General features: G+C 40.6%; 1 protein-coding gene across 3 annotated transcripts in view; it reads left to right on the top strand.

Moving 5' to 3' along the window:
* Positions 1 to 26,929, top strand: part of rnf180a (ring finger protein 180a) — a 131,038-nt gene that overhangs the window by 88,284 nt on the left and 15,825 nt on the right. For all 3 annotated transcript variants that reach the window (XM_078218232.1, XM_078218251.1, XM_078218242.1), the window contains exons 5-6: positions 15,900 to 16,128; positions 23,339 to 23,464. In XM_078218232.1, the coding sequence (XP_078074358.1) occupies positions 15,900 to 16,128; positions 23,339 to 23,464 (355 nt within the window). The remainder of the gene's footprint in view (positions 1 to 15,899; positions 16,129 to 23,338; positions 23,465 to 26,929) is intronic.

Here is a 26,929-nt window from a genome sequence, read left to right as displayed (position 1 = left end):
ATAGACCTCTATAAGATCACCCCTAAGCCTCCTCCACTGCAGGGAAAAAAGTCCCAGTCTATCTAGCCCCGCCTTATAACTCAAACCATCAAGTCTCAGTAGCATCCTAGTAAATCTTTTCTGCACTCTTCCTAGTTTAAAATCCTTTCTATAATAGGGTGACCAGAATTGCACACATTATTCCAAGTGTGGCCTTACTAATGTCTTGCACAACTTCAACAACACATCCCAACTCCTCTATTCAATGTTCTGACCAATGAAACTAAGCATGCCGAATGCCTTCCTCACCACCCTGTCCACCTGTGACTCCACTTTCAAGGAGCTATGAACCAGTACTCCTAGATCTCTTTGTTCTATAACTCTCCCCAATGCCCTACCATTAACTGAGTAGGTCCTGCCCCAATTCGATCTACCAAAATGCATCACCTCACATTTATCTAAATTAAACTCCATCTGCCATTCATTGGCCCACTGGCCCAATTGATCAAGATTTCATTGCAATCCTAGATAACCTTCACTGTCCAATATGCCACCAATCTTGGTGACATCTGCAAACTTACTAACTATGTGCCCCATAAATTCTCATCCAAATCATTAATATAAATGACAAATAACACTGGAACCAGCACCAATCCCTGAGGCACACCGCTGGTCACAAGCCTCTGGTTTGAAAACCAACCCTCCACAACCACCCTCTGTCTTCTGTCATCAAGCCAATTTTGTATCCAATTGGCTACCTCAGCCTGGATCCCGTGAGATTTAACCTTATGCAACAACCTACCATACTTGTCAAAGGCCTTGCTAAAGTCCATGCAGACAACATCAACTGCACTGCCCTCATCTACCTTCTTGGTTATCCCTTCAAAAAACTCAAATTTGTGAGACATGATTTTCCACTCACAAAGCCATGCTGATTGTCCCTAATCAATCCTTGCATCTCTAAATGCCTGTGGATCCTATCTTCAGAATACCTTCTAACAACTTATCCACTACAGATGTGAGGCTCACTGGCTGTAGTTCCTGTATAGTGTTTTTCCCTGCAGCCCTTCTTAAACAAAGGCATGGCATTTGTCACCCTCCAATCTTCAGGCACTTCACCTGTTGAATTCATATATCTCTGCTAGGGGACCCGCAATTTCCTCCCTAGCCTCCCACAATGTCGTGGGATCCTAGGATATATCTACCTTGATGTGCTTCAAGACTTCCAGCAACAACTTCTCAGTAATATGTACACTCCTCAAGCCATCACTATTCATTTCCCCAAGTTCCCTAACATCCATGCCTTTCTCAACAGTAAATACCAATGAGAAATATTCATTTAGGATCTCACCCATCTCTTGCTGATCCTCAAGAGGCCCTACTCTCTCCCTAGTTACTCTTTTGCCCTTTGTGTATTTGTAGAAGCTCTTTAGATCCTCCTTTGCCTTATCTGCCAAAGCAATCTCATGTCCCCTTTTTGCCCTCCTGATTTCTCTTTTAACTCTACTCCAACAGCCTCTATACTTTTCAAGGGATCCACCTGATCCCACCTGCCTATGCATGTCATATGTCTCCTTCTTTTTGACCAGGACCTCAGTATCCCAAGTCATCCAAGCTTCCCTACATCTACCAGCCTTTACCTTCACTCTAAAAGGACTGTGCTTACCCCGAACCCTGGTTAACACACTTTTGAAATCCTCCTACTTATCAGACGTCCCTTTGCCTGACAATAGACTCTTCCAATCAACTTTTGAAAGTTCCTGTCTAATACCATCAAAATTTTCCTTGTCCCAATTTAGAATTTTAACTTTTGGGCCAGACCTATCATGCTCCAAAGCTATCTTAAAAATAATGGAATTATGGTCACTGGTTGCAAAGTGATCCCTCACCTACACTTCCTTAATTCCGAAGAGGAGGTCATGTTTTGCACTGTCTCTAGTTGGGCCATCCACATACTGAATGAGAAATCCCTCCTGAATACACTCAACAAATTTCTCTCCATCCAACCCTCTAATGTTATGGCTGTCCCAATCAATGTTGGGAAAGTTAAAATCCCCTACTGTTACCACCCTATTTGTCTTGGAGCTATCTGTAGGAGCTCAGACCGTTGCTCACCCAAAGCCAGCCAAGTAAGAAGTTCTGGATCTTTGGCGTAGGAACTGTGAACATAGGTGTTCCCGCATGCCTCGCTTTCCTGTCTAATACCATCAAAATTGGCCTTACCCAATTTAGAATTTTAACTTTTTGACCAGAGCTATCATTCTCTATAGCTATCTTAAAGCTAATGGAATTATGATCACCAGTTGCAAAGTGATCCCTCACTTCCTTATTTCCCAAGAGGAGGTCAAGTTTTGCCCCCTCTCTAGTCGGGCAGGATACAGCAACCATATGGAATCATAGAATGGTTACAGCATAGATACCTGAAGTTGGTCATTAAACAACAGGAGTGATGTCCACTTGCATTCCAGACCGAGATTGTGACTTTGTTTCTGTAAAGCTTTATGACAGCCCCGTAACAAAAGCATTTTAAAAAACTTTCTGCCCTCATTAACCTGGCGGTTACCTGAGATGTGCTCCTGGTGCTGTGTGTGTCATGCCAAGACCAGTTATGTTGAATGGCATAATTATGTTGGTCAAATTTTATAAATATATGATTGTAAAGCCAATTGTGAGCTTCAGACAGGGAGCATAGTACAATGAATTAAAGAGTGACACATCACAGCTGCGTACCTGCAGTTTTCTCCCGTGCACTCCGTGAGAACCACCAGGAGTATAAGAGCATAATATGAACTCTTGTTTGAGTTATTAGATGAATCCTACTTTCATTATATTACCTTGATTTGTTATTAACTTGTACAAATCAGCTTATGCTACAATTTATTAGAATGTCTTTAATCATATACAGTGTTTGAGTGAATAAAAATAGCAATTCTACACATGTAGAATTACTTTAGAAAGAATGTGATGTGTTTCTAAATCTAAAACTGAGGACAACAGTAGATCTAAGGAAGATTAGATAACTCAGACTTAAGTTAGGAAATAAGTATGAAGCATGTACCTGGCTGGTGCTATTGCGGATGGTGCATAGTCAGTGAGGGCACACTTCATCAAACCAGGCACAGCTTGCCAACTATTGGTGGTAGAGGACCCATCTGCAGGTTGAGAATGGCTGTGATGCCTGGACACCTGAAGAAACAATTTTTAGAGCTACTTTTAGGGTTTGCTTCTACTCTAATCCCCAATTCTCCTACTCGGACAACTGCACTAAAATTTCCTGCCTTGATAAGTGGGAACCCTAGATGCACATTCCTGCTACCAACCCACTGGGTAATGCCTCTGGATTTCAATGCAGAGCACTTCCCCTGACCTTGTGAAATCCACTTCAAGGAGGAGTATCTGTAGGAATTACTACAGGCTACTTGTAGAAACTCCATACATTTTCCTGAATTCTGCTGAAAGCCTTATCAAGGCCCCAAACCATCAGTACGGAAATATACTTGATCTCTAAATTGATTTCCTTCAAGGTGTCAATGGCTCCATTACCTGCATAAAATATAAAAATGTTGTTCAATCTTTCATTCACAGCCAGAGTAGCATTATGCTCCTCTAAGTCCAACTGGAGGCTTCAGCCAAAAAAACATGGAACCAGGCCACCTTGGCAGTTTGGGACTTTGATAAGGCCTTCAGCGGCATTCAGGAAAAATGTGTGGAGTTTCTACAGGTAGCCTGTAATTTCCCCCACCCAGACTCCTCCATAAAATTTGGAACAGATTTGTGTCTTTGGGCAAGGGAATTCTGTTCCACTGAACTTGTGCCAATGGAATGGGGCCCCAAGGGTTTTGTTTGTAAATATGTCACGTGTGCTGTCAGCCAGTTGTTAATAGAATTTAAATTAATTCATGTTATTAATTCTGTTCTAAAAAAGGATCATCAATGTGAAATACTAATCCTGTTTCTCTCTGCAAAAATGCTGCATGACTTGCTGAGTATTTCCAGCATTTTCTATTTTTATTTCAGATTTCCAGCATCCGGTGTGTCTTGTTTTTGAATTAATCATGTCTAAATCAGTTTGTATCTCACTATAACATTCCCTTCAACGGTTTGAAATGTTAACTTGGTTTATTGAGAAATTGTTCCAACCATCCAGATGGAATTTAGTTAGGGTCCTGTCAGACTGCTGACACATCGCATCTAGTGTGTCTTATACCTATTCCCCAAGGGAGAAAGAAGAAATAATGTCATGCTGCATGAAGCCAAGGACTTGGACTTTTGAGATTAAATTGAAATTCAGTTTATCGTTTGATGCCATGTCCTTTCTAAGCAAGTGTAAGGCAAACTGGAGATAGATTATTGTATTTTTGGAGGAGGAAAATTTCAGACTTCCATATACTATATGAGGAATAAATGTTGTAGATTATATTATAGGCATTTGGAGAAATATGGCAATCATTGTTCAAAAGTAAGTTACTTGTGTTTATGTACAAAGTAAGTTAACAATGCTTCTGCAATTTTGCTCTTCTGACATTATTTAGAGTCATAGATGTTTACAGCATGGAAACAGGCCCTTCGGCCCAACTTGTCCATGCCGCCCTTTTTTTGAAAACCCCTAAGCTAATCCCAATTGCCCGCATTTGGCCCATATCCCTCTATACCCATCGTACCCATGTAACTATCCAAATGCTTTTTAAAAGACAAAATTGTACCTGCCTCTACTACTACCTCTGGCAGCTTGTTCCAGACATTCACCACCCTCTGTGTGAAAAAACTGCCCCTCTGGACACTTTTGTATCTCTCCCCTCTCAATTTCAACCTATGCCCTCTAGTTTTAGACTCCCCTACCTTTGGGAAAAGATATTGACTATTTACCTTGTCTATGCCCCTCATTATTTTATAGACCTCTATAAGGTCACCCCTCCGCCTCCTACGCTCCAGAGAAAAAAGTCCCAGTCTATTCAGCCTCTCCTTATAACTCAATGCATCAAGTCCCAGTAGCATCCTAGTAAATCTTTTCTGCACTCTTTCTAGTTTAATAATATCCTTTCTATAATAGGGTGACCAGAATTGCACACAGTATTCCAAATGTGGCCTGACCAATATCTTGTACAATTTCAACAAGACGTCCCAACTCCTGTCTTCAATGTTCTGACCGATGAAACCAAGCATGCCGAATGCCACCTTCACCACTCTGCCCACCTGTGACTCCACTTTCGAGGAGCTATGATCCTGTACCCCTAGATCTCTTTGTTCTGTAACTCTCCCCAACGCCCTACCATTAACTGAGTAAGTCCTGGTTCAATCTACCAAAATGCATCACCTCGCATTTGTCTAAATTAAACTCCATCTGCCATTCGTCAGCCCACTGGCCCAATTGATCAAGATCCTGTTGCAGTTGGAGATAACTTTCTTCACTATTTATTAGAGGTCAAATATTAATATTATAACAGTGAAGAATATTCACTAACATTCCCAATCAGAAGGCAGGGTATCACATCTGAAAACCAAATATGAAAAAGAACCTCTCATAGTGATGCAAGAAACCATAACGCCACTTGTACATTGCTATTAATTATTTAGGTGTGCATCAAGAAGAATGCAATTTGCTGTATCAATGCATCACCCCTCTCCTCAAGAAACCAATGCTTCATCCCACATTTCTTGCTAACTACCAGCCATCTCTAACTTCCCTTTCCTCTCCAAAGTACTGAGCTTGTTGCCACCTTCCAAATCTAGGCACATTTTTTCCAGAACTCCATGTTTAAATCCCTTTAGTCAGGTTTCCAACATGTCCCAAAGCTGTTCTTTATCACAGTCACAAATGATATCTTATGTGACCAAAGGTAAACAATGCCTTCTCGACTTATTTGAAGCCTTCAACGTAGTTGATCACACCTTCATTTTCCAGTGCCTGTCCACTGTTGTTCAGCTGGGTGGGACTACATCCAACTGGTCCCGTTCTTACACCCTGATCATTGCATGGGTAACAATTTTGATGGCTTCTCTTCATTCTCCCATGTGTTACCTCTGGTATGCCCCCTCCCCCGCAGGAGTGGGAGAACCCACATTCCCCTGGAAACTGCTCTGCCATTTGATAAAATCATAGCCGATCCTTTTGTGTGCTCAGCTCCACTTTCCTATCTGTCCCCACTCCCATAACCCTTGACTCCCTTATTGATCAAAAACCTATCAAACAACCATGAATATATGGCCCAGTCTCCAATGCTTCCTGGGGAAGAGAATTCCACACATAAATGACACAGGGAAAAAAAATCTCCTTATCTCCGTCTTAATGGGAGACAACTAATTTTTAAATTGTATCCTCTATTTCTAAACTTCCCTACAAGAGGAATAATCCTCCCAGCATCCACCCTGTTAAATCTCAGAATCTTTAATGTTTCAGTAAGGTGGCCTCTCACTGGGTATAAGCCTAACCTGTTCAACCTTTCCTCATAAAATAATCCCATCATCCAGGAATCAGTTGAGTCAACATTCTCTGACCCTTTGTCATCCAGACTCGAAACGTTGGCTCTATTCTCTCTCCACAGATGCTATCAGACCTGCTGCGATTTTCCAGCATTTTCTGTTTTTGTTTCAGATCTAGCATCCACAGTATTTTGCTTTTATCTGATAATAATTACCCCTGCCAAACCTACAGAAAGTTTAAAAAGAATGTGTCCCTGGGTCAAAATCCTGGAACCTCCCCCCCCCCCCCCCCCCCCCGCCCCCCCCACCCAACAACAGCAGTGTTGATGCACCTACAACCGATGGACTGCAGTGATTTGAGAAAACAGCTCACCACCACCTTCTCAAGGGCATTAGGGCTGGACAATAAAATGCTCACAGTCCATGAAAGATTAAAAGAAGCTAGTAGAAAGTCCTCATTATTAACTCGTTAACAAGCAGAAATTTAAAAAAACTGAAAATGCTGGAAATCCTCTGAACAGTTCTGATGAAAAGTCCTGGAATGTTACAGATATTGCCTGATGTGTTCTGTTGGTTTTATTTCAGATTTCCAGCATCTGCAATACTTTGCTGTTGTATTGTTTGTTTGTTGGGAGCAAGCAGCTTTTATTTTGAGTGTTGACATGAGGTTGCTGATCTGTACAAGCTTTTGTTTCAAGTGATGGCATGACCAAATAGGATGGAGAGTTAGAAGTACAAATGTTAGACAATCCATTATCTTCCCCCTGCTTTTCTATATTCTGCTTCTTCATCCAAGTGTTGTACTTGAATTTGGAAGACCTGCTTCTCAGAGAATGCATTGGGGTAAGTCTCCCTCTCCCTCTTGTTATCCATTATGTTCCAGAAAAACAGCTAGCTGACATCAGCAGTATGGGATCTCCTTACACCGATGCATTAGGATGCTCTCAGTTACTACTGTGAAGGTAGAAGCATGCAGCATGCAGGTGATACTCATAGAAAAGTTTGCAAGTATTTGTACTGTACTGGGCGAGGAAAGTGCTGAACAATGTGCAGTGGTCCATAATGGGCACCCAAGGGAAGGTACAAAGTGAGGCGCATAAATAGAGAGGAAGAGTTCATCATAGTTACATTTGGTATTGTGCTTAAATATGAAATAACATTTAATTTCATTGTCTAGACTATGTCATTGAATTCCTTACAATGCCCGAGGCACATCTTCTGTACAGTACTGCTTGCATTGATGGGACCTGCTACCAGCAAGTGCACTTCCCCATGGTCTTAATACTCTTAAAGTATTTTCCCTTGAGCAGCACTAGCTCCAGTAAGATTTGATGCCTCTTTCATCGGAGCAATGTGCTCCGTTTTCCCCAGATTTCCACTGGGCGCATCTTTGGTTGCACAGCTTGTTTCTGTAACCAACATTAGAAAATATAATTTCTCACTTAAGTTGCTCCAGGCCTTGAAGGCCTGTGACAGCACATGAAATGATTTCTCCTCAGCGTGCACCATCTGTTCTTCCAACTTTTATTTTGCTCCACAATCACAAATAGAGTCCTCAGCAAATGCTGCTGCATTCTGAAACTCTGTCGCTAAACCCCCCTGTTTTATCATCCATCCCTAACAACCTTTTCAAAATCTACATCTTCACTCATGCCTTCAGCACTCCTGCACCTTGCATTTCCTATTTGGTATCTTCAAAACTCTTTAAGATCATTAATAGTGTGAAAGGGGTTATATAAAAGTCAAGAATCTTTGACACGTTGTTAATACAATATAATGCACCAATCATGAAGGCTGAAAGCATTATTACAAATTTGATATCACTTAGTATCCATGAAACAACAGCTTAAAGTCCAATGGTACTTTCCTGCCATTGCTGGAAAATTCTATTGGGTTCGTTAATTTTAACTTAAATTTATTTTTAAAAAGATAATAAGGGCAAGTATGCAAAATACATAACCATGTTTATAATGAAATCCAAGTGAAGGAACACAGCAAAAATTTGAAAAATGTAACCAATAAGGTAGATCAGGAAGTAAAAAGTAAGTGAAAATTCATCCTGCTTAAGAATGCAAGAGATGCGAGAGGGGAGCTATATTCAAATGCTGAAAAAATTTGATCTTTATAGGGAAGTAAGGCCTCAATGGAAACTAAACTCTGGAAGATAGTGAGACAGGGCAGAATTAGTGACAAATGAATGAACAGATAATACAATTTGAAAAAGCAGCTAGATAGCTGTGAATGTATCAATGATGCAGATTGTTTAGAAGTTTATGGATACTGATTCTGTCAAATGATTTGGAGATGTTCAAGTATTGACAACAGAAATAGCAACGTGTTTATAGCTTGGTGATGCAGGCAAGGTCATCAGTGGAATGAATGGCTGTACTAACAGTTGTGGATTAGGCTCAAACTTTCAGGATGATGGCAAGTAGAGTCACCAATAACTTCTGGAATGTTGTAAAGTAGCAATGTAAGGACATTAAATGGATAATTAGCAAATTGAGAGAGATAAACTTTCTTGGACATAGGCTGCAGGACTTGAGCAAGTTCACAGAGAGAAGAAGCAGTGAACATGGAGTAAGACTTGGCAAAGAATTAGTAAGTTTGGAGGTACATATATTGAGAATGATGAATATTATCCTTACCCAAGATCTAAGGGGTTAGGAATGAGAGTGAACCTCTTTCTGCTGTTTTCTATCACTTCATTGCTATCATACTAAATTCTGATGAAAAGGGCCAAGCTCATTTGCTGCCTAGCCCATTGCCCCTATCCCAACATCACTTCAGGACATGCCTGAGGGGTTCCTGGGCTCCCTTGAAAATCCTGGGATGTGGCCTTGGTAGGGAAAAAGCAAAAGACAGAATTTCCATCTTACTGCATCTCAGGCTACCCCATTGTTACTGAACTTTCCATCCACAAGGATCTTTATTAATAATAGAAAAAATGCATTTCACCATTAAAAGAAACATCATCTCTCCTCTGGGCCCTGCAGCACCTTCTCTCTCTCCTTCACAGCTCCCTCCCCTCCCCCAAATCCTGAAATCCTCTCTCTCTCTCCAGCACACTTACCACCACCAGTGATTGCTGCTCATCCAATCAGTTGTTTCTCTCCCACATTTGCTGCTAATAGGCTGCAGTAGAATTGTGGCCTGTGGTGGGAAGGGCAGCCCCATGCAACATCTTCAACATCACTTGCCTGCCTTACTGAAATTTTGAACAGTGGCTCCGAGGGCTACATAGAATGTCTTCCCAGGCCAAATCTGGCCCAAAGGCCACTATCTGGACAATCCTGGTATCAGACTTTTGATTGAACCATTGTATGTTATAGTCAGACTGGATTTGGAGGGTGATATTCCTGCATTCTCTTGTGAATAGGGAACTCGATAGGGGTGGCACGGTAGCACAGTGGTTAGCACTGCTGCTTCACAGCTCCGGGGACCTGGGTTTGATTCCCGGCTTGGGTCACTGTCTGTGTAGAGTTTGCACATTCTCCTCGTGTCTGCGTGGGTTTCCTCCAGGTGCTCCGGTTTTCTCCCACAGTCCAAAAATGTGCAGGTTAGGTTGATTGGTCATGCTAAAAATTGCCCTTGGTGTCCTGAAATGCATAGGTTAGAGGGATTAGTGGGCATATATGTAGGGATATGGGGGTAGGGCCTGGGTGGGATTGTGGTCGGTGCAGACTCGATGGGTCGAATGGCCTCTTTCTGTACTGTAGGGTTTCTATCTTTCAATAAAAACTCATACATATTGGGTCATACACTTAGATATACCAGAGTAATCATGCCAGGACATGTAAGGTAAGCTCACTAAAGACCTGATTCTGTATCATTAAAATCAAAAGTAACAAATTGGAATAAAAATGCTGTTCAGCATAAGCCCTATTATGTATCAAACATTTCTGCCTGACTTCCACTAAAATTCCCAATTTTCTGACCTGCTCCATGCTATTTTGCATTGGTGGTCAACTTATCTAGATGACTTTGTCCATCTCTTTCATGATCTTGAAAATTTCAGTAAGGTCACTTGGAAGGCTTTTTTTCCCCCTAAGTAACTGGTGCCAGTAGTTACTTATTCTTTTGTAATAAATTTTCTCATCCTTTTGTAATAAAATATAATATTGAACATCATCTTGCTGTTTGCCTCTGTATTCTTTCATTCTAGCCCATCTTTTTATCTGGTTACCAGACCACACAATATTACAATTGTGGTCTTCCCTTGTACAGCAACAGTATTTACTCTGATTCACACCACAGATAAGCTTTGAATGAATGAACTTGGTGATTATTTTTTAGGAATACTAGGATGTAAATGCTTAACAGATTCATTTGAAATTGCTGTCTGCTGCTTTATCATAAACGGTAAACCATTCATTTTGAAAAGATTATTCTGTCTACTTATACAACAGAGAAGGAAATGGCATTAAGTATTCTCCTGCTGTTATTGAAATTTCTCAGCAGTGCTTCATAAAACTTCACACGAGAGTCTTTGTCCCCTTTTCTATGCATTGTTGTTTTGTTTTGCAAACTGGTATTCCCTTCAAGTTAATAACAGTGAATCCCATTAAAGATTTTTTTTTAGCTATCACTTAAAATAAACAGCATTGTAGCTTAGAGACTAACAGGGGACAGGGAACTATAAAATATATAAAACAATTTGGCAGTTCTGAGCTGATCTATACATGTGGAAGTAACAACCATACTGTGATGAATTCTTAGAATAGCACAGTGCAATTTTATCTATGGGGCAGGAAGACAACAGTATAGATATCTCACAGTGTTAATGATATCTCATTAGAAATTTTCTGTATTGGGAGCACCTGGGTTGGCACAAACAAAAGTATTTTTAAACAAATTTGGAGAAAGAATGTTAATGTCATTGCTTAGTCCAAATGTGCCTTTGACAAGTAAATTGGAATCTTATATAGAGATTTTTGTAGATTTGACTCTACTTTTAACACACTTTAATCTTTTGATAAAAGCAAATCTTGAAAATGAAATTTTACACAGAATGGGAGTTCTAGCTTCATTGCTCCAGTTTGTTATTTTTATATATATTACTTGTGGCTTAACATGTATAATTTTTTTTCTACCTAACTTCTCTTGTCAGCATCAAGCTGAGATATAATGTGGATTAAGTGTAATACAGAATCCCTCTGTAAAGACTTGGAAGAGAATTTGCTGTCCCTTGATACCATTTCAGTATCACTTAATACACTTATGGGCTATTCAGTGTTCACAATAAAAATGTTGACACACATTAGTGTGAAATTATTTGATTATTTTAATGAGTAGATTAAAACCATTGTCAAATTTGCTGGCAGATGGATTTCATATTTCTTTAACACATTAAATTACACAGCCCAATTTGTACTCATGTATTAATAGGCTGGAGATCCAGAAAGTAAGAAGGAGAGGTGTCAGTAAGCGGAGTAGTTAATAGAATCACCTAAGAGCTTTTATCTCTTAGTACTTTCAAATTTTTGTTACTGATGATTCCTATCTCTCTATATGCATGAACCTCAACCCCACTGCAAGAGTACTATACATTTAGCACAATGCACCATGTAACTTTCCTGCAACTCCTTGGTAATTCATGCCATGGAAGTGTGTTTCATTTGTAGATTCATGCCTTTTGGAAACTAATAACCCAAACTCATTTCATTCAAGGAAAATGTCATCTTGTCCAATTTAATTTGAACCCCATGCTGAAAAGACGATAATGCAATATGCTTTACTTAATCTAGGGCCCCTTAGTTAACAGCCTGACTGAGAGGTGGGCAATTAGTGGTCCTAAAGTGTACGTTACAGTTATTGTAAATAATAGTTGATCTAATTGGATGGCACAGTGGTTAGCACTGCTGCTTCACAGCGCCAGGGACCCAGGTTCAATTCCAGCCGCGGGTCACTGTCTGTGTGGAGTTTGCACATTTTCCCCGTGTCTGCGTGGGTTTCTTCCAGGTGCTCCGGTTTCCTCCCACTCTCCAAAGATCTGCGAGTTAGAGTCATAGAGGTTTACAGCATGGAAACAGGCCCTTCGGCCCAACTTGTCCATGCTGCCCTTTTTTTTAAAAAACCCCTAAGCTAATCCCAATTGCCATATCCCTCTATACCCATCGTACCCATGTAACTATCTAAATGCTTTTTAAAAGACAAAATTGTACCCGCCTCTACTACCACCTCTGGCAGCTTGTTCCAGACACTCGCCACCCTCTGTGTGAAAAAAACTGGACACTTTTGTATCTCTCCCCTCTCACCTTAAACCTATGTGCCATGCTAAATTGACCTTAGTGTCAGAGGGACTAGCTGGTTAAATACATGGGGTTATGGGGATAGGGTCTGGGTTGGATTGTGGTCAGTGCAGACTCGATGGGCCTAATGGCCTCTTTCTGCACTCTGATTCTAAAGCAAGGATGTGATGTTTAACACAATCACATTTCAAGCTGAATAGTGTAACACACTGGGGAGAAGGGACTGGTGGCACATTTTAAAATTAAAACTGCAGGATCTAACTGCAGATATAAGGACTTGTTATGGTTCCCTTTCAAGCAAATATCCTGTAAGCAACCAGATTTTTAAAAAATCACTTTGCAGATATGATAAAACACTGTTGCTTAAGTGCTGGGTGCATACATTGTACAACCATCCCTTTAACTTTAGTGGGCCTTCATAATTGTTCTCTCGCTTGACACTGTTCCTCATTTGTTCCCATGGGCAATGCATTGAGAAGAGAACATTTTCACCATTGGTAACTCATGACATTCTATGCAGCAGTTTTCTCCCAGGTGTTACAATCCCAGTTTTTCTTCAAATGTGAAGGAACATAGTCACAGGACCACTAATTAATTTTAACAACAAGAAAAGAAACATTTATTAAACATGAAAAATGGATGATAATACAATACTCCTTTACTCCTCCTTTAGCTTAACCAGTACACACGTTTTAAGATTAACGTGGATGGCAAAGTACATTTGAAGCTACAATGGTCTCATTAGCAGTTTCAGATTTCTCCTCAGAATCCCCCCATAAAAAATTAATTTATTAGTCACATTAGTTACATTAACACTACAATGAAGTTACTGTGAAAATCCCCTAGTTACCACACTCCAGCGCCTGTTCAGGTACAAAGAGGGAGAATTTAGCATGGTCAATGCACCTAACTAGCATATCTTTTGGGCTGTGGGAGGAAACTGGAACACCCGGAGGAAACCCACGCAGACACGGGGAGAGTGTGCAGACTCCGCATAGACAGTGACCCAAGCCGGGAATCGGACCCGGGTCCCTGGCACTGTGAGATAACAGTGTTAACCACTGTGCCACCGTGCTGCTTCAGGTATTTCTACCAGGCGTTACGATCCCAGTTTTTTTTTCATCAAATGTGGAGGAACAGAGTCACAGGACCACTAATTAATTGTATTGCCATATGAGAGTTTCTAACCTCCCAAATTATCTTTAAAATCTTCTCTTGTAGCAATACTGTGTCTGCGTACGTTTCCTCCCACAGCCCGAAAGACATGCATTGGCCATGCTAAATTTCTCCCTCAGCATGTGCCACCATGCTTTTATTTTATTAAATGTGGAGGAACAGAGTTATAAGATCGCTAATTTTTTTTAACGAGAAAAGAAGATTAAATATGGCAAATAGGATTTTAATACAATACTCCTTTACTCCACATTTATCTTAACAATTGCACGTGGATTTTAAGATTAACATTGATTACAAAGTATATCTTAATCTACATTGGTCTTGTCAACACCCAAAGTCCCTTCGACATGCACAAGATGACTGTGGTCATGTAGATACTCCACTCTTAACCCAAGTTAGTGTCTGTGGTTTTCTCCTCTGAATCCCCCCAAATGATTGCCACATGAGAGTTTCCAAACTCCACTTCCAAAAACACACTTTAAAACCTTCTGTCGTAGTAAAACTTTCACTTTAATGGTTTATATTCCAAAATCCAGTCCAGGAATTGCAAATGGCATTTGTTCTTTTTAAGCAAAGTTTCTGCTTCACTTTTGACACAAATCCAATCCAGGATTTTACACCAATCCTTTTAGGATGTTTTTGACTTGTCTGACTTCCACTATTACAGAAATTCTGATATCAAGCCAAAACTTTTTTCCCAATTACTTTAAAATTTGTTTCACAGACAGTAGTAAGACACTCCAAACTTTGTGATTACTTTAGAAACCTTTCTCTAGTTTCTCACCAAGCAATTCCTTCCTAGCTTTGTCTCTAATGCCCATGTTCTATTTCCAGGTTCTGAGAACCAATTATTCTTTAGTTTATCTGGAGCTTGCTTTCTTACACATTTCTCCTTGTACAGCTTTTCCTTCTTCGAGCAGAGCTGAGAGATGTTACCTCTCCAGCTTTCTATCTGCAACTGCACTGACTTCCAGTTTAAAAAAAACTAAGAACAAAGGAAAGTTTTTTTTCCTTACAAGGTCCCATTTGCTAAGCAGCCACTTATCCCTCTCTAGGTTTTTATTTATTCTTCACACCTCTACATGCAGACTAGAATCACAGTTGGAACTTAACCAACGCCCACACATACAAACATCTTTGCCCAACATAAATTTAATTATCGGCCCCTTCCAGGCACAGACACATTAAGTTGAACCCACCTAAAACTATACCTTATTTCTAATGTTTACCAATATATATATAAATTACTTAAAACTACATTTATTTTCCTAACAGCTGTGTTTCATAATCACTATGTAGTTGGTGGAGCAATGTCCTCTGCCCCAGAAGTTAAATTTCATCCAAACAACTTATTTCAATGAAATCTCCAGGCACCCTTCACTGAATAGTACATTTCTAGGAGCATCAACCATACTGCCCATTAAGTTAGCCTCCAAAAACGATGCAACTCACCTTTAGGGGTGTACTAGCCCTTTAATAGCTGCTGTATTTTTGATTCTTTGTCATTACTCACCAAGCACAAGTATCAACTTTTTCTATGCACAAGAAAGACCTCACAGGGAAATCATTTAAATTATTTAAATTGGGCAGCATCAAAACGCGGTGGGAACAGACTTCTGTTGAACCAGCATAGGTGCGTATGGGAGCATAGTTGCATATGGGAGCATAGCCTATTTACAGCCTGATCCCAGAATCATGTTTAATGCTTCATGTTGTGCACGTGACTTCCAACAAGGTTGAAATTAATTTTGTAAATTTACATAGACAGGATAGTTCAAATCGTTGAGCCAGCACATCTTCCCATGCTCATTTGCATCTTCCTTGATCCCATGACTGAGTCTGGTCGTGTACACTTGTACCCACATTCTCCTTTAGGTAGGGATATGCCGCCTTGGTGATTTTTAATCAGTAAGTCAAAAGATACAAGTTCAGCCTAGTTTTGCTAACTGTATCTTATGCATGCAGTAGGGCTGCTCTTCAGCTCACTCTTGATAGCATCTTATTTTCATTGATTATTTTTATTTTCAAGGCTCAGTGTGTTCATTGTGTTTAAAATGGTTTTCTGTCTTTCAGACTTCCAGTTCAAATCTGACCACTTCAGCTGATGAAGATGAAATCAAGTGGGAGAAGGAAGGCTACATTTGTGCTGTTTGTCTGGATATTTTTTTCAGTCCATATATGTGTTATCCATGTCATCACATCTTCTGTGAGCCCTGTCTTCGGACTCTTGCAAAGGACAACCCTACGAATACACCATGCCCTTTGTGTCGCACTGCCATCACAAGAGTCTTTTTTCAAACAGGTATAAAATAGAAGTGGTATTCTGAGAAGTGTCTTCTGTGAGTTAAATACCTTCATAAATATTTGTTCATCAATAATTCCCACTCCTGCCAGAAGGTCAGTTGCACCAATGGCGTAATAGGAGTTTATACCTCTCCGCCAACATAAGGGGGGGCGAAACCCCACAAATTCTATCAGCATGTCTTTTTCTGAACATGTAGAAATTGACTAGATATAGGGACTGAAAACCCACAGGTCTGATGCTCTGCTCTTGACGCTGGACACTCTGGTGGGGTCAAGGTAAGGTCAAATGATACAAACACTATCGACTGCCATCTGTGTTCCATGGATATATCTTGGACACTCGTCAAAGGTGGCGATGGAAGAAACAACATTGGAAGGTAATTGATTGGCTCTGCAGCAGAGCCACCATCAGGATAACTCTTTTAAAGCTGGGCCTCCTGTACCCATCTGGCACCCCAGTATTGCCACGGGGAACAAGGATTTTCAACTCTATATAGTGTTTTGGGGGAAATATTTTCTTTGATCCAAATACATCCATTTAAAAAAGCCTTAACATATAATCAAATAATTTCTGTTTATTTAAGATTAATGTGTACCAAAACTTAAATTCATACATCTTATCATACTTCTGCCATGGGCAATGACTTGAATTTAGTATTTTGCTGCTGAATTTTGGGCGGGATTTTCCACACAAACTTGGAGCCTGCCCACCGTAAGCCGGCGGTGGAATTTTAAAAATTATTTGTTCGTGGGATGTGGGCGTCGTTGGCTGGACCAGCATTTATTGCCCATCCCTGAGGGTATTTAAGAGTCAATCACATTACTGTGGAGCTGGAGTCACATGTAGACCAGGCCAAGTAAGGATGACAGATTTCCTTCCCTAAAAGACATTCGTAAACCAGGTGGGTTTTTACAACAATCAACAATAGTTCCATAACCACCATTAGACTTTTAATTCCAAAGTTTTATTGAATTCAAATTTCACCATCTGCCGTGATGGGATTCGAACCGTGGTTCCCAGAGCATTACTCTGGGTCTCTGGATTGCTAGTCCAGTGACAATACCACTATGCCACTGCCTCCCACTGTCCTGGCATTGTCAACGGGATGCTGAATGCACCCTTCACTGCTGGGAAACCTGCAGTGGGAGTATGCCATTCAAAGGTCCAGAAGATTCCACTAGTGTGAATGGACAGAAAATTCCAGCCTTTATTTCCTGCTTAACTATTCAAAAAATTACATCTATTGAGCAATTGCAGTCATTTCTAGTCAGTGATTGACAGTAATTAATTCAAGCAGTAAAAAAACTTAAAATGTCAGTACTGCACTGCTGATTGTATGACTATTCATTTCAATCTATAATGTAAATACCCACTGGGGCTGAGAGTTCTATTTGATCAGTTAGTGATATCATCCAGTCTACAACCTACATGCAGTTAGTATGTGGCAGTACAGTAGTTCCCACAGTAAACCTGAATTTGATATTTTGCAATTTCCAACATTTGACACGTTCATATCTTAAAATCTTTGTGCCACAAAGATATCTGATTGATTAGAAGTGTTACTTTAATTCAGCCTTTGAAGTATAGGTGTGGTGAAGTATGTTTTGTTTGTTTTCTAGCTTAACAATTACACACACAAGGCAATGCTAATAGAAGTGTGAAATTAAATGCACTTTGAGAAGGAGTATGAGGAGAGGCAATATGAATTAAATGGTGTAATTGTAAAGGAGTTGCATGAACAGAGAGACCTGGGAGTTTAAACACAAAGTGACAGGATAATTCTAAAGCTGTGTGTTTAAAAAGTGGGATCCAAAGCTTTATAAATAGAAGCACATAAGAAAGTTGTGCTAAACCTATATAAACACTGCTTAGGCCTCAGCTGGAGTATTGTGTCCAGTTCTGGGCACTACATTTTAAGAAGGATATCCAGGCCTTAGAAAGGGTCCAGAGGTGACCGTTATATAGAGAAACAGATTACTCTAAAGAGATTTGGGAAAATAGAAACATAGAAAATACGTGCAGGAGAGGACCATTCGGCCCTTCGAGCCTGCACCACCATTCAATATGATCATGGCTGATCATGCACTTTCAGTATCCCACTCCCGCTTTCACTCCGTACCCTTTGATTCCTTTAACCACAAGGGCCATATCCAGCTCCCTCTTGAACATATCTAACGAACTGGCTCCAACAGCTTTCTGTGGTAGAGAATTCCACATGTTCACAACTCTGAGTAAAAAAGTTCTTCCTCATCTCAGTCCTGAATGGCTTACCCCTTATTCTTAGACTGTGACCCTTAGTTCTGGACTTCCCCGACATCAGGAACATTCTCCCCGCATCTAGCGTGTCCAGTCCCATCAAGATTTTATATGTTTCCATGAGATCCCCTCTCATTCTTCTAAATTCCAGTGAGTACAACCCAGTCGATCCAGTCTCTCTTCATATGTCAGTCCTACCATTCCAGGAATCAGTCTGGTGACCCTTCGCTGGACTCCCTCAATAACAATAATGTCCTTCCTCAGACTAGGAGACCAAAACTGCACACAAAATTCAAGGTGTGGCCTCACCAAGGCCCTGTATAACTGCAGCAAGACATCCTTATTCCTATACTCAAATCCTCTTGCTATGAAGGCCAGCATGCCATTAGCTTTCCCCACCGCCTGCTGCATCTGCATGCAAACCTTCAGTGACTGTTCCACCATGGCACCCAGGTCACGTTGCACTTCCCCTTTTCATAAATTGCTACCATTCAGATAATCTTCCTTCCTGTTTTTGCCACCAAAGTGGATAACCTCACATTTATCCACATTATATTGCAATTGCCAAGTACTTGCCCACTCAGTCAGCTATCAAAGTCACCTTGCAACCTCTTGGCATCTTCCTCACAACACACACTATCACCCAGCTTAGTATTGTCTGCAAATTTGGAGATATTGCATTCAATTCCTTCGTCCAAATCATTGATGTATATTGTGAATAGCTGGGGTCCCAGCACTGAACCCTGTGGTACCCCACTCGTCACTGCCTGCCACTCTGAAAAGGAACCATTTATTCCCACTATCTGCTTCCTTCTGCCAACCAGTTCTCTGTCCACATCAATACGTTACCCCAATACCATGAGCTTTAATTTTGCTCACTGATCTCTTGTGTGGGACCTTGTCAAAAGCCTTTTGAAAGTCCAGGTACACAACATCCATTGGCTCACCCTTGTCCACTCTACTGGTCACATCCTCAAAAAATTCCAGAAGATTTGTCAAGCACGATTTCCCTTTAATGAATCCACGCTGACTTGGACTGATCCTGTCACTGCTTTCCAAATGCTCAGTTACTACATCCTTAATAATTGACTCCAGAATTTTCCCCACCACTGATGTCAGGCTAACCAGTCTATAATTCCCCGTTTTCTCTCTCCCTCCTTTTTTTAAAGTGTAGGGTTACATTAGGTACCCTCCAACCCACTGGAACTCTTCCAGAGTCTATAGAATGCTGGAAAACGATCACCAATGCATCCACTATTTTGAGGGTCACTTCCTTGAGTATTCTGGGATGCAGAGCATCAGGCCCTGGGGACGTATTTGGTTTTAATCTCAGCAATTTCCCCATTACAATTTCCAGACTAATAAGGATCCCCTTCAGTTCCTCCTTCATGCTGGACCCTCTGTCCCCCAGTGTTTCTGGAAGGTCATTTGTGTCCTCCTCAGTGAAGACAGATCCAAAGTATTTGCTCAGCTGATCTGACATCTCTTTGTTGCCCATCATGAATTTACCTGATTCAAACTAGAGTCATAGAGGTTTACAGCATGGAAACAGGCCCTTCAGCCCAACTTGTCCATGCCACCCTTTTTTTTAAAAACCCCTAAGCTAATCCCAATTGCCCGCGTTTGGCCCATTTCCCTCTATGCCCATCTTACCCATGTAACTGTCTAAATGCTTTTTAAAAGCCAAAATTGTACCTACCTCTACTACTCTGTATGAAAAAATTGCCTATCTGGACTCTTTTGTATCTCTCCGCTCTCACCTTAAACCTATGCCCTCTAGTTTTAGACTCCCCTACCTTTGGGAAAAGGTATTGACTATCTAGCTGATCTATGCCCCTCATTATTTTATAGACCTCTATTAGATCACCCCTAAGCCTCCTATGCTCCAGAGAAAAAAGTCCCAGTCTATCCAGCCTCTGCTTATAACTCAAACCATCAAGTCCCGGTAGCATCCTAGTAAATCTTTTCTGCACTCTATAATCGGCTAACTGTAAGGGACCTGTCTTCACAAGTCTTTTTCTCTTCACATATCTGTAGAAGCTTTTGCAGTCAGTTTTTATGTTTTCTGCAAGCCTACTCTCATATTCTATTTTCTCTTTCCAAATTTGACTCTTTGTCCTTCTTAGCTGGAATTTAAATTTCTCCCAGTCCTCCGGTTTGCTGCTTTTTCTGGCCAACCTATATGCCTTCTCTTTGGCTTTAACACCATCCCTGATTTCCCTTGTTAGCAATGGATGAGCCACCTTCCCCATTTTACTCTTAAGCCAAACAGAGATGTACAGTTGTTGAAGTTCACCCATGTGTTCTTTAAATGTCTGCCATTGCCTATCCACTGACAACCCCTTCAGTATCCTTTGCCAGTTTATCCTAGCCAATGCACGTCTCACATCATCAAAGTTACCTTTCCTCCAGTTCCGGACCCTAATCTCAGATTTAATTGTGTTACTCTCCATGTTAATGAAGAATTCTATCATATTATGGTCACTCTTCCCCAAAGGATCTTGCACCATAATGTTACTAATTAATCCTCTCCCATTGCACAAGACCCAGCTGAGGATGGCCTGTTCTCTAGTTGGTTCCTCGACATATTGGCCAAGAAAACCATCCCTTATACGTTCCAGGAAATCCACCTCCGTCGCATTGCTATCAGTTTGGTGAGCCCAATCAATATGCAGATTGAAGTTACCCACGATAACTGCTGTACCCTTACTGCAGGCATCTCTAATTTCCTGCTTGATGCCATCCCCAACCTCACTATTACTGTTTGGTGGTCTGTACACAACTCCCGCTAGCATTTTTTGTCCTTTAGTGTTCTGCAGCTCCGTCCATACAGATTCCACATCGTCTAGACTAATGTCCTTCCTTACTATTGCATTAATCTCCTTTTTAACCAGCAATGCTACCCCACCTCCTTTCCTTTCCGTCAATCTTTCCTGAATATTGAATATCCCTGGATGTTGAGTTACCATCCCTGGTCACCCTGGAGCCAGGTCTCCATGATCCCAATTACGTCATATCTGTTAATGACTGTCTGCGCAGTTAATTCATCCACCTTATTACAAATGCTCTTTGCATTGAGACACAGAGCCTTCAGGCTTGTTTCTTGGCATGTGTTGCCCTCTTAGAATTATGATGTAATGATTTTTTGATTTTTGTCTTTGATTTCTCTGCCTTCCACTTTTCCCCTTACTGCCTTTTGTTTCTGTCCCCACTCTACTTCCTTCTGACTTCCTACATTGGTCCCCATCCCCCTGCCACATTAGTTTAAACCCTCCACCTCCATACTGGTGACAAACTCCACGAGAACTCTGGAAGGATATGCTCTCCGGCTGAGAGCCCCTTTCCCCCTCTTCCAGCATCTTGTCCTGGTTGACACGGTGGCACAGTGGTTAGCGCTTCAGCCTCACGGCGCCAGGGACCAGGTGCAATTTCAGCCTTGGGTGTTTGCATCAGTTTCCTCCTGGTGCTCTGATTTCCTTCCACACTCTGAAGATATGCAGGTTAGGTAGATTGGCCATGGTAAGTTGCCCTCTAGTGTCCAAAATTGTATAGGTATGGAGAATTAGTGGGGTAAATGTCTGGGGTTATGGGAATAGGGCATGGGTAAGTTGTTGTTAGGAAGTCAGTGCAGACTCAATGGGCTGAATGGCCTCTTTCTGCACTGTAAGGATTCTATGTCACTTCTGTTTATTCTCCCAGTCATTCTGTAGTTTGTGCAAACTACTGTATCCATGTCCGGGAGAAAGTGGTTTGGTTTTTGTGAAATTCTTGAAATATAGACAAGGTGTTTATTGACTTCACAGAATCTGCCTATTCTGCATACTTCCTGTGAATGCTCCCTGAGCATGTTCTAATTGCTAAAGTGTATTTGACACGAGGGGGTGGGATTTTCCACACAACCCACTGCATGTTTCACAGCGGTGGAGGTGGCCTGCCATTGGCCGTCAGCGGGATCGTCTGATCCCACCGTTGTCAATGGTGTTTCCTGTTCAATGCCCCCCCTCACCACCGTGAACTCCATGGGCACCGTCAGCGCCACTAAGATTCTGCTGGCATGAACGGCCAGAAAGTTCCAGCCCAGATGTGTGCGCATGCAATGCAGATGCCATTTCTGGAGGCGGAATAGTACCCCCAGGACAGAACTGAATTTCACAATCTATGTTTCTAATACTATCAGTGACAATATAAGGTAACCAAAACAAAAGCAAGAACTTTAACTTTGTTTTATTAAGAGTAGCCATTAAGTAATTTAGTTTAATTATTGTAGAATCTGTTCATTACTTTTTTTTCTCCTCTTGAAACACTTGATTACTAGTTCGGTACAGCTGCACATTCACCTTTTCAAATTGTCCGTTATTCATGAATTACCCTCAATGATGAATCTCAGCAGGCTTTTTAACCATGCAAGGGCATTGCAGTCGAGTTTAGTCCTGTCTGCTCCCAACATCAATTATACTTTCACTCTCAGCAGATGTCACTGAATGGTTACAAGGAGTTTGAAACATGGCTACATTTCCCCCTCTAACCTTGGGGTACTAGGCCAACTGCAGTGAGATACCACCACCCAGCTGAGAGCCACCAATTGAACACAAACTGGTTGAAATCTATGTTTCAGCTTCTGATTGCTTTAACTGTCCAAGCCTTTGAGGAAGCCCTAAAAGAAATTGAAACTATTTTACTGAACCTTCCCCTTCTCCCACAATATTGCTCCAAAGCTCGTCAATACTTGGTGAGAGTAGTCCTGAGCGATGCTCCTTTTGTCTTTCCCTTCCAATCAGTCGGGAAATGGTTTCCCTTCACCATGCAACTCTCCACAGCAACATAATTGAGGCTGGGGACTCTGTGTGACATTTTAATTAACACTGACTACTTCAGAGGTTGACATTTACACATACCTAACTCTTAATTAACAGCAACTTTTAATATCCTTTATTCTTTTTCTGCTTTACAGAGTTGAATAATACCATGAAAAGTTTATTCTCTGAGGAGTATTTAGCCAGAAGACAAAGCTTTCAAAAAGCAAGCTGTGCAAAGTGGCCATTACCTAGCTGCAGGAGACTGTTCAGAGTCTTGGGAGGTAAGACAATATTCAGAGCTTCAGATATTTGCAAACAATAACGTCAGCTCTCACCACTGTTCAGAACCAACTTCTGAAGTTTTATATTTCAAAAGATAAGGGGGAAAACTTCAATACTAAGCCTTATTAATTTTTTTTAATGATCTATGCATTATTGTTACTAGATCTAATGTTTTGTTGTACACTGCAGATGTACACAGCAACAATTTATAGCTATCGGTATATTATCTTTTAACGTCCAAATGAAATGTATTAAGACACTTCACAGGACCATTTTAAAACAAAGTATGACTCCGAGCCACATAAGAAAATATTAAGCCTGTACGATGGAGTACAAAGGAAGAAATAATGGGAGCTGATCCAGTAGGTGAAGTGATAATGGGGGATTTTAATCCACATATAGACTGGAAAAATCAGATGGGCAAAGGTAGCCTCGACGAGGAGTTTATTGAATGTTTTTGGGATAGTTGCTTATAACAGCACATTCTGGAGCCAACCAGAGAGCAGGCTACTAGACCTGGTATTGTGCAGTGAAATAGGATTACTTAATGACCTCATAGTAAAGCCTCCTCTAGGTATCAGTGATTACAATGTGATTGAATTTTACCTTCAGTTTGAGGGAGGGAAGAGTGGATCTAACAGTAATATTTTAAATATAAATGAGGGCATGAAAGCAAAGCTAACTAAAACGAATTGGCAAATGAGGTTAAGGGATAGGTCAAAAGAGATACAGTGGCAGACATTTAAAGGGATATTTCAGAACACATAATAGTAACATTCCAACAAGAAAGAAAAATTCCAAGGGGAGGATTCACAAATTGTGGTTAACTAAAAAAGTTAAAGATAATATCAAACTTTAAAAAAAAGCATATAACTGCACAATGATGGGTGGCAGGTCAGAAGAATGGACAGAATATAAGAAACAGCACAGAATGACTAAAAGATTAATAATTTAGGGGAAAATTACAGTATGAAAATAAGATAGTTTTAAATATAAGGAGAGTTTCTATTGATATTGAAAGAGTTAAAGTGAGCATTGGTCCTGATCGACTTCCCTCTAGGGTCCTAAAAGTAATGAGTTAGTTGATGCATTGGTTTTAATATTCTAAAATTCCTGAGATTTGTATACTCTTATTGTTCAGTCTAAGACCATTGCCAGGGAGAGGGATGAAGTTGATGGCCAAGATAGCAGTATTTTCTTATTCAAATTTGTTGTGCTCCGTGGGTTTGTTGTTTGAAAACCTGTATTTTACTCTATTTTTGTATGTTAAATAAAAATAGAGATGTATCTGGATCTATGTCCTTAACACCAGAGAAACGGAGTGAATAATGTAAAATCAGACCGGTCTGAGCACGCACCAACAAAAGGGCCTATGCATTCTCCCTCCAGACATAGGAGAATTTCCCCTAATACGTTGCGTTCATTCCTGTTCTCAGCCTTCACATTTTATTTGCAACAAAGCAAGCTGTCTAAAAGCATTTTTTTTGAAGGATGTTCAAAGAACTGCCATTTACATGCTACTAACTTTTACCCGAGGATCATTTTGTCATGTGGTTCGACAGAGAAAGGACAGATCGCATTCTTTTTATGACAGCTAGCTTTGAGGCAATGACCTGTAGCCTTCGAATAATGAGCTAATTAGAGCTGTTATCCAGTATAACCATGGTAATTTGTGCCTCGCACTGTGCTGGTGTCAGAATATTGATGATTGAATGATGAAACCCTCAGAGAGAGAAGGGAAAATAAATCATTGGAGAGGACTCGGTAACCTCATTATTTCCTAATAATTGATTACACGCTGCCATTCAATAAAAGTACAAGAATTTTGTCACAGTTGTTAATCCTTCAAAATAGGCATCTTTATTACCTGGAATGTACTGACCATAGATGCATACTGTGGCACTGGCTGCGACCACTCCTAAAAAGATTAAAATTGAATAAAATTTCTCCTGGGAATCCCCAGATATGGCTTGAAGAGAAGTGTGTAAACCGACGGATGCCCTTCCAGTAGCTCTCCCAACAATTCGTCCTGTCACCCTGTGCTCGGGAAAAGATTACGTCCTGAGTATCGGACAAATGAATTGTGTAAAAGTCTCAAGTAGGTAATTGCAACTATCAACAAAAGTAACTTTTAAAATGCCTCAACCAATGAAAATATGCAAACATTACAGAATTCAACAAAGGCTTATTTTAATTTAAAAAGATTAAATGACCAATTTTCAAAAGTATAATGTTTCATTTGGTTCTACTCTTTGAACCAAAGGACCTAACTATTTGAATGAAAGACACAAAAAAAATGTGCAAACATAGAATTAGGAGCAGAGCAGCCCACTCAGCCTTTCGCGTCTGTTCTGCCATTCAATAAGATCATGGCCAATCTGATTACCTCAATTCCAAATTACTGCCTACTGCCAATAAACTTTCATTCCCTTACTTATCAATAATCTCTCTATCTCTGCCTTAAAAATATTCAAAGACACTGCTTCCACTGTCAATTGAGTAACAGAGTTCCAAAGACTCATGGCTCTCGGAGAAAGAAATGCCTCCTCATTTCTGTTTTAAATGGGTGACACTTTATCTTTAAACAGTGATCCCCAAGTTCTAGAGTCTCCCACAAGAGGAAACGCTCGTCAACATATCAAAAGCACTAGTTCCATTAACACAACCAAATTTTCCCCTGTCTCTAAGCAGCCTACATTTTCCAGTAGTTTTAAAAATATATAAAACCTTCCAATTTGTTGGATTTCTCTGATATTCTCATGTCATCACTATTTTTCCTGGGATCAGCCATAACCTCATTAATTGATTGAAGAGACTAGCCTATGCCAGTTCCTGTCTTTCTATGTTCCTATTTTCAGAGGAGTGCTCGCCTCAAAGGAGTTAGTGCCTGCTGGCGACCTTGACTGTCATGTTTCAGGTTGGCTGCAAGCATCCTGGCAGCAGATAAGAAAGTTCTGCAGCTAGCAAACAGAAAAGGATCTAATGTAATGCTGCATTGAAGATGCACCTTCAAGCAGCGCTTACTTTGCTGTTGTACAACCCTGATGTAAAACCATCACTCCTTTTGCTGTTCAGGTATTCCACATACCAGCATAAGAATGAACTGACCTCAATCGTTAATACAAGCTCAACTCATTCAAATAATATTGTTGGGAGTCTGAGTGCATTGCTTGTGACAGACCAAGAGCCTGTTGAGGAATGGGTATGAATGAGAAAGAGTTCCATTGTTGCGTAAGGATATAGTTCACAACTCTCTGCCACATGTAATGTAAATTCAGCATATTTTAATGAGCTTGTCTCTTTTACAATGGTCTGATTGCACATTCTGTATGCAAGCCTGTACCCTATATGAACCAGATGCTGTAGTTTTCTTTCCATGAAGAGACTTCATACACCTTAGGACCCTCACAATCCTAGATCACTTGTGCCAGTGTATTCCATTTCTCCCCAAATCACTCTGGCAA

Source organism: Mustelus asterias, chromosome 1 (assembly GCF_964213995.1).
Source record: "Mustelus asterias chromosome 1, sMusAst1.hap1.1, whole genome shotgun sequence".
Lineage (NCBI taxonomy): Eukaryota > Metazoa > Chordata > Chondrichthyes > Carcharhiniformes > Triakidae > Mustelus > Mustelus asterias.
Note: the sequence above shows the minus strand (reverse complement) of the source record. Positions and strands in the feature narration are given on the sequence as shown.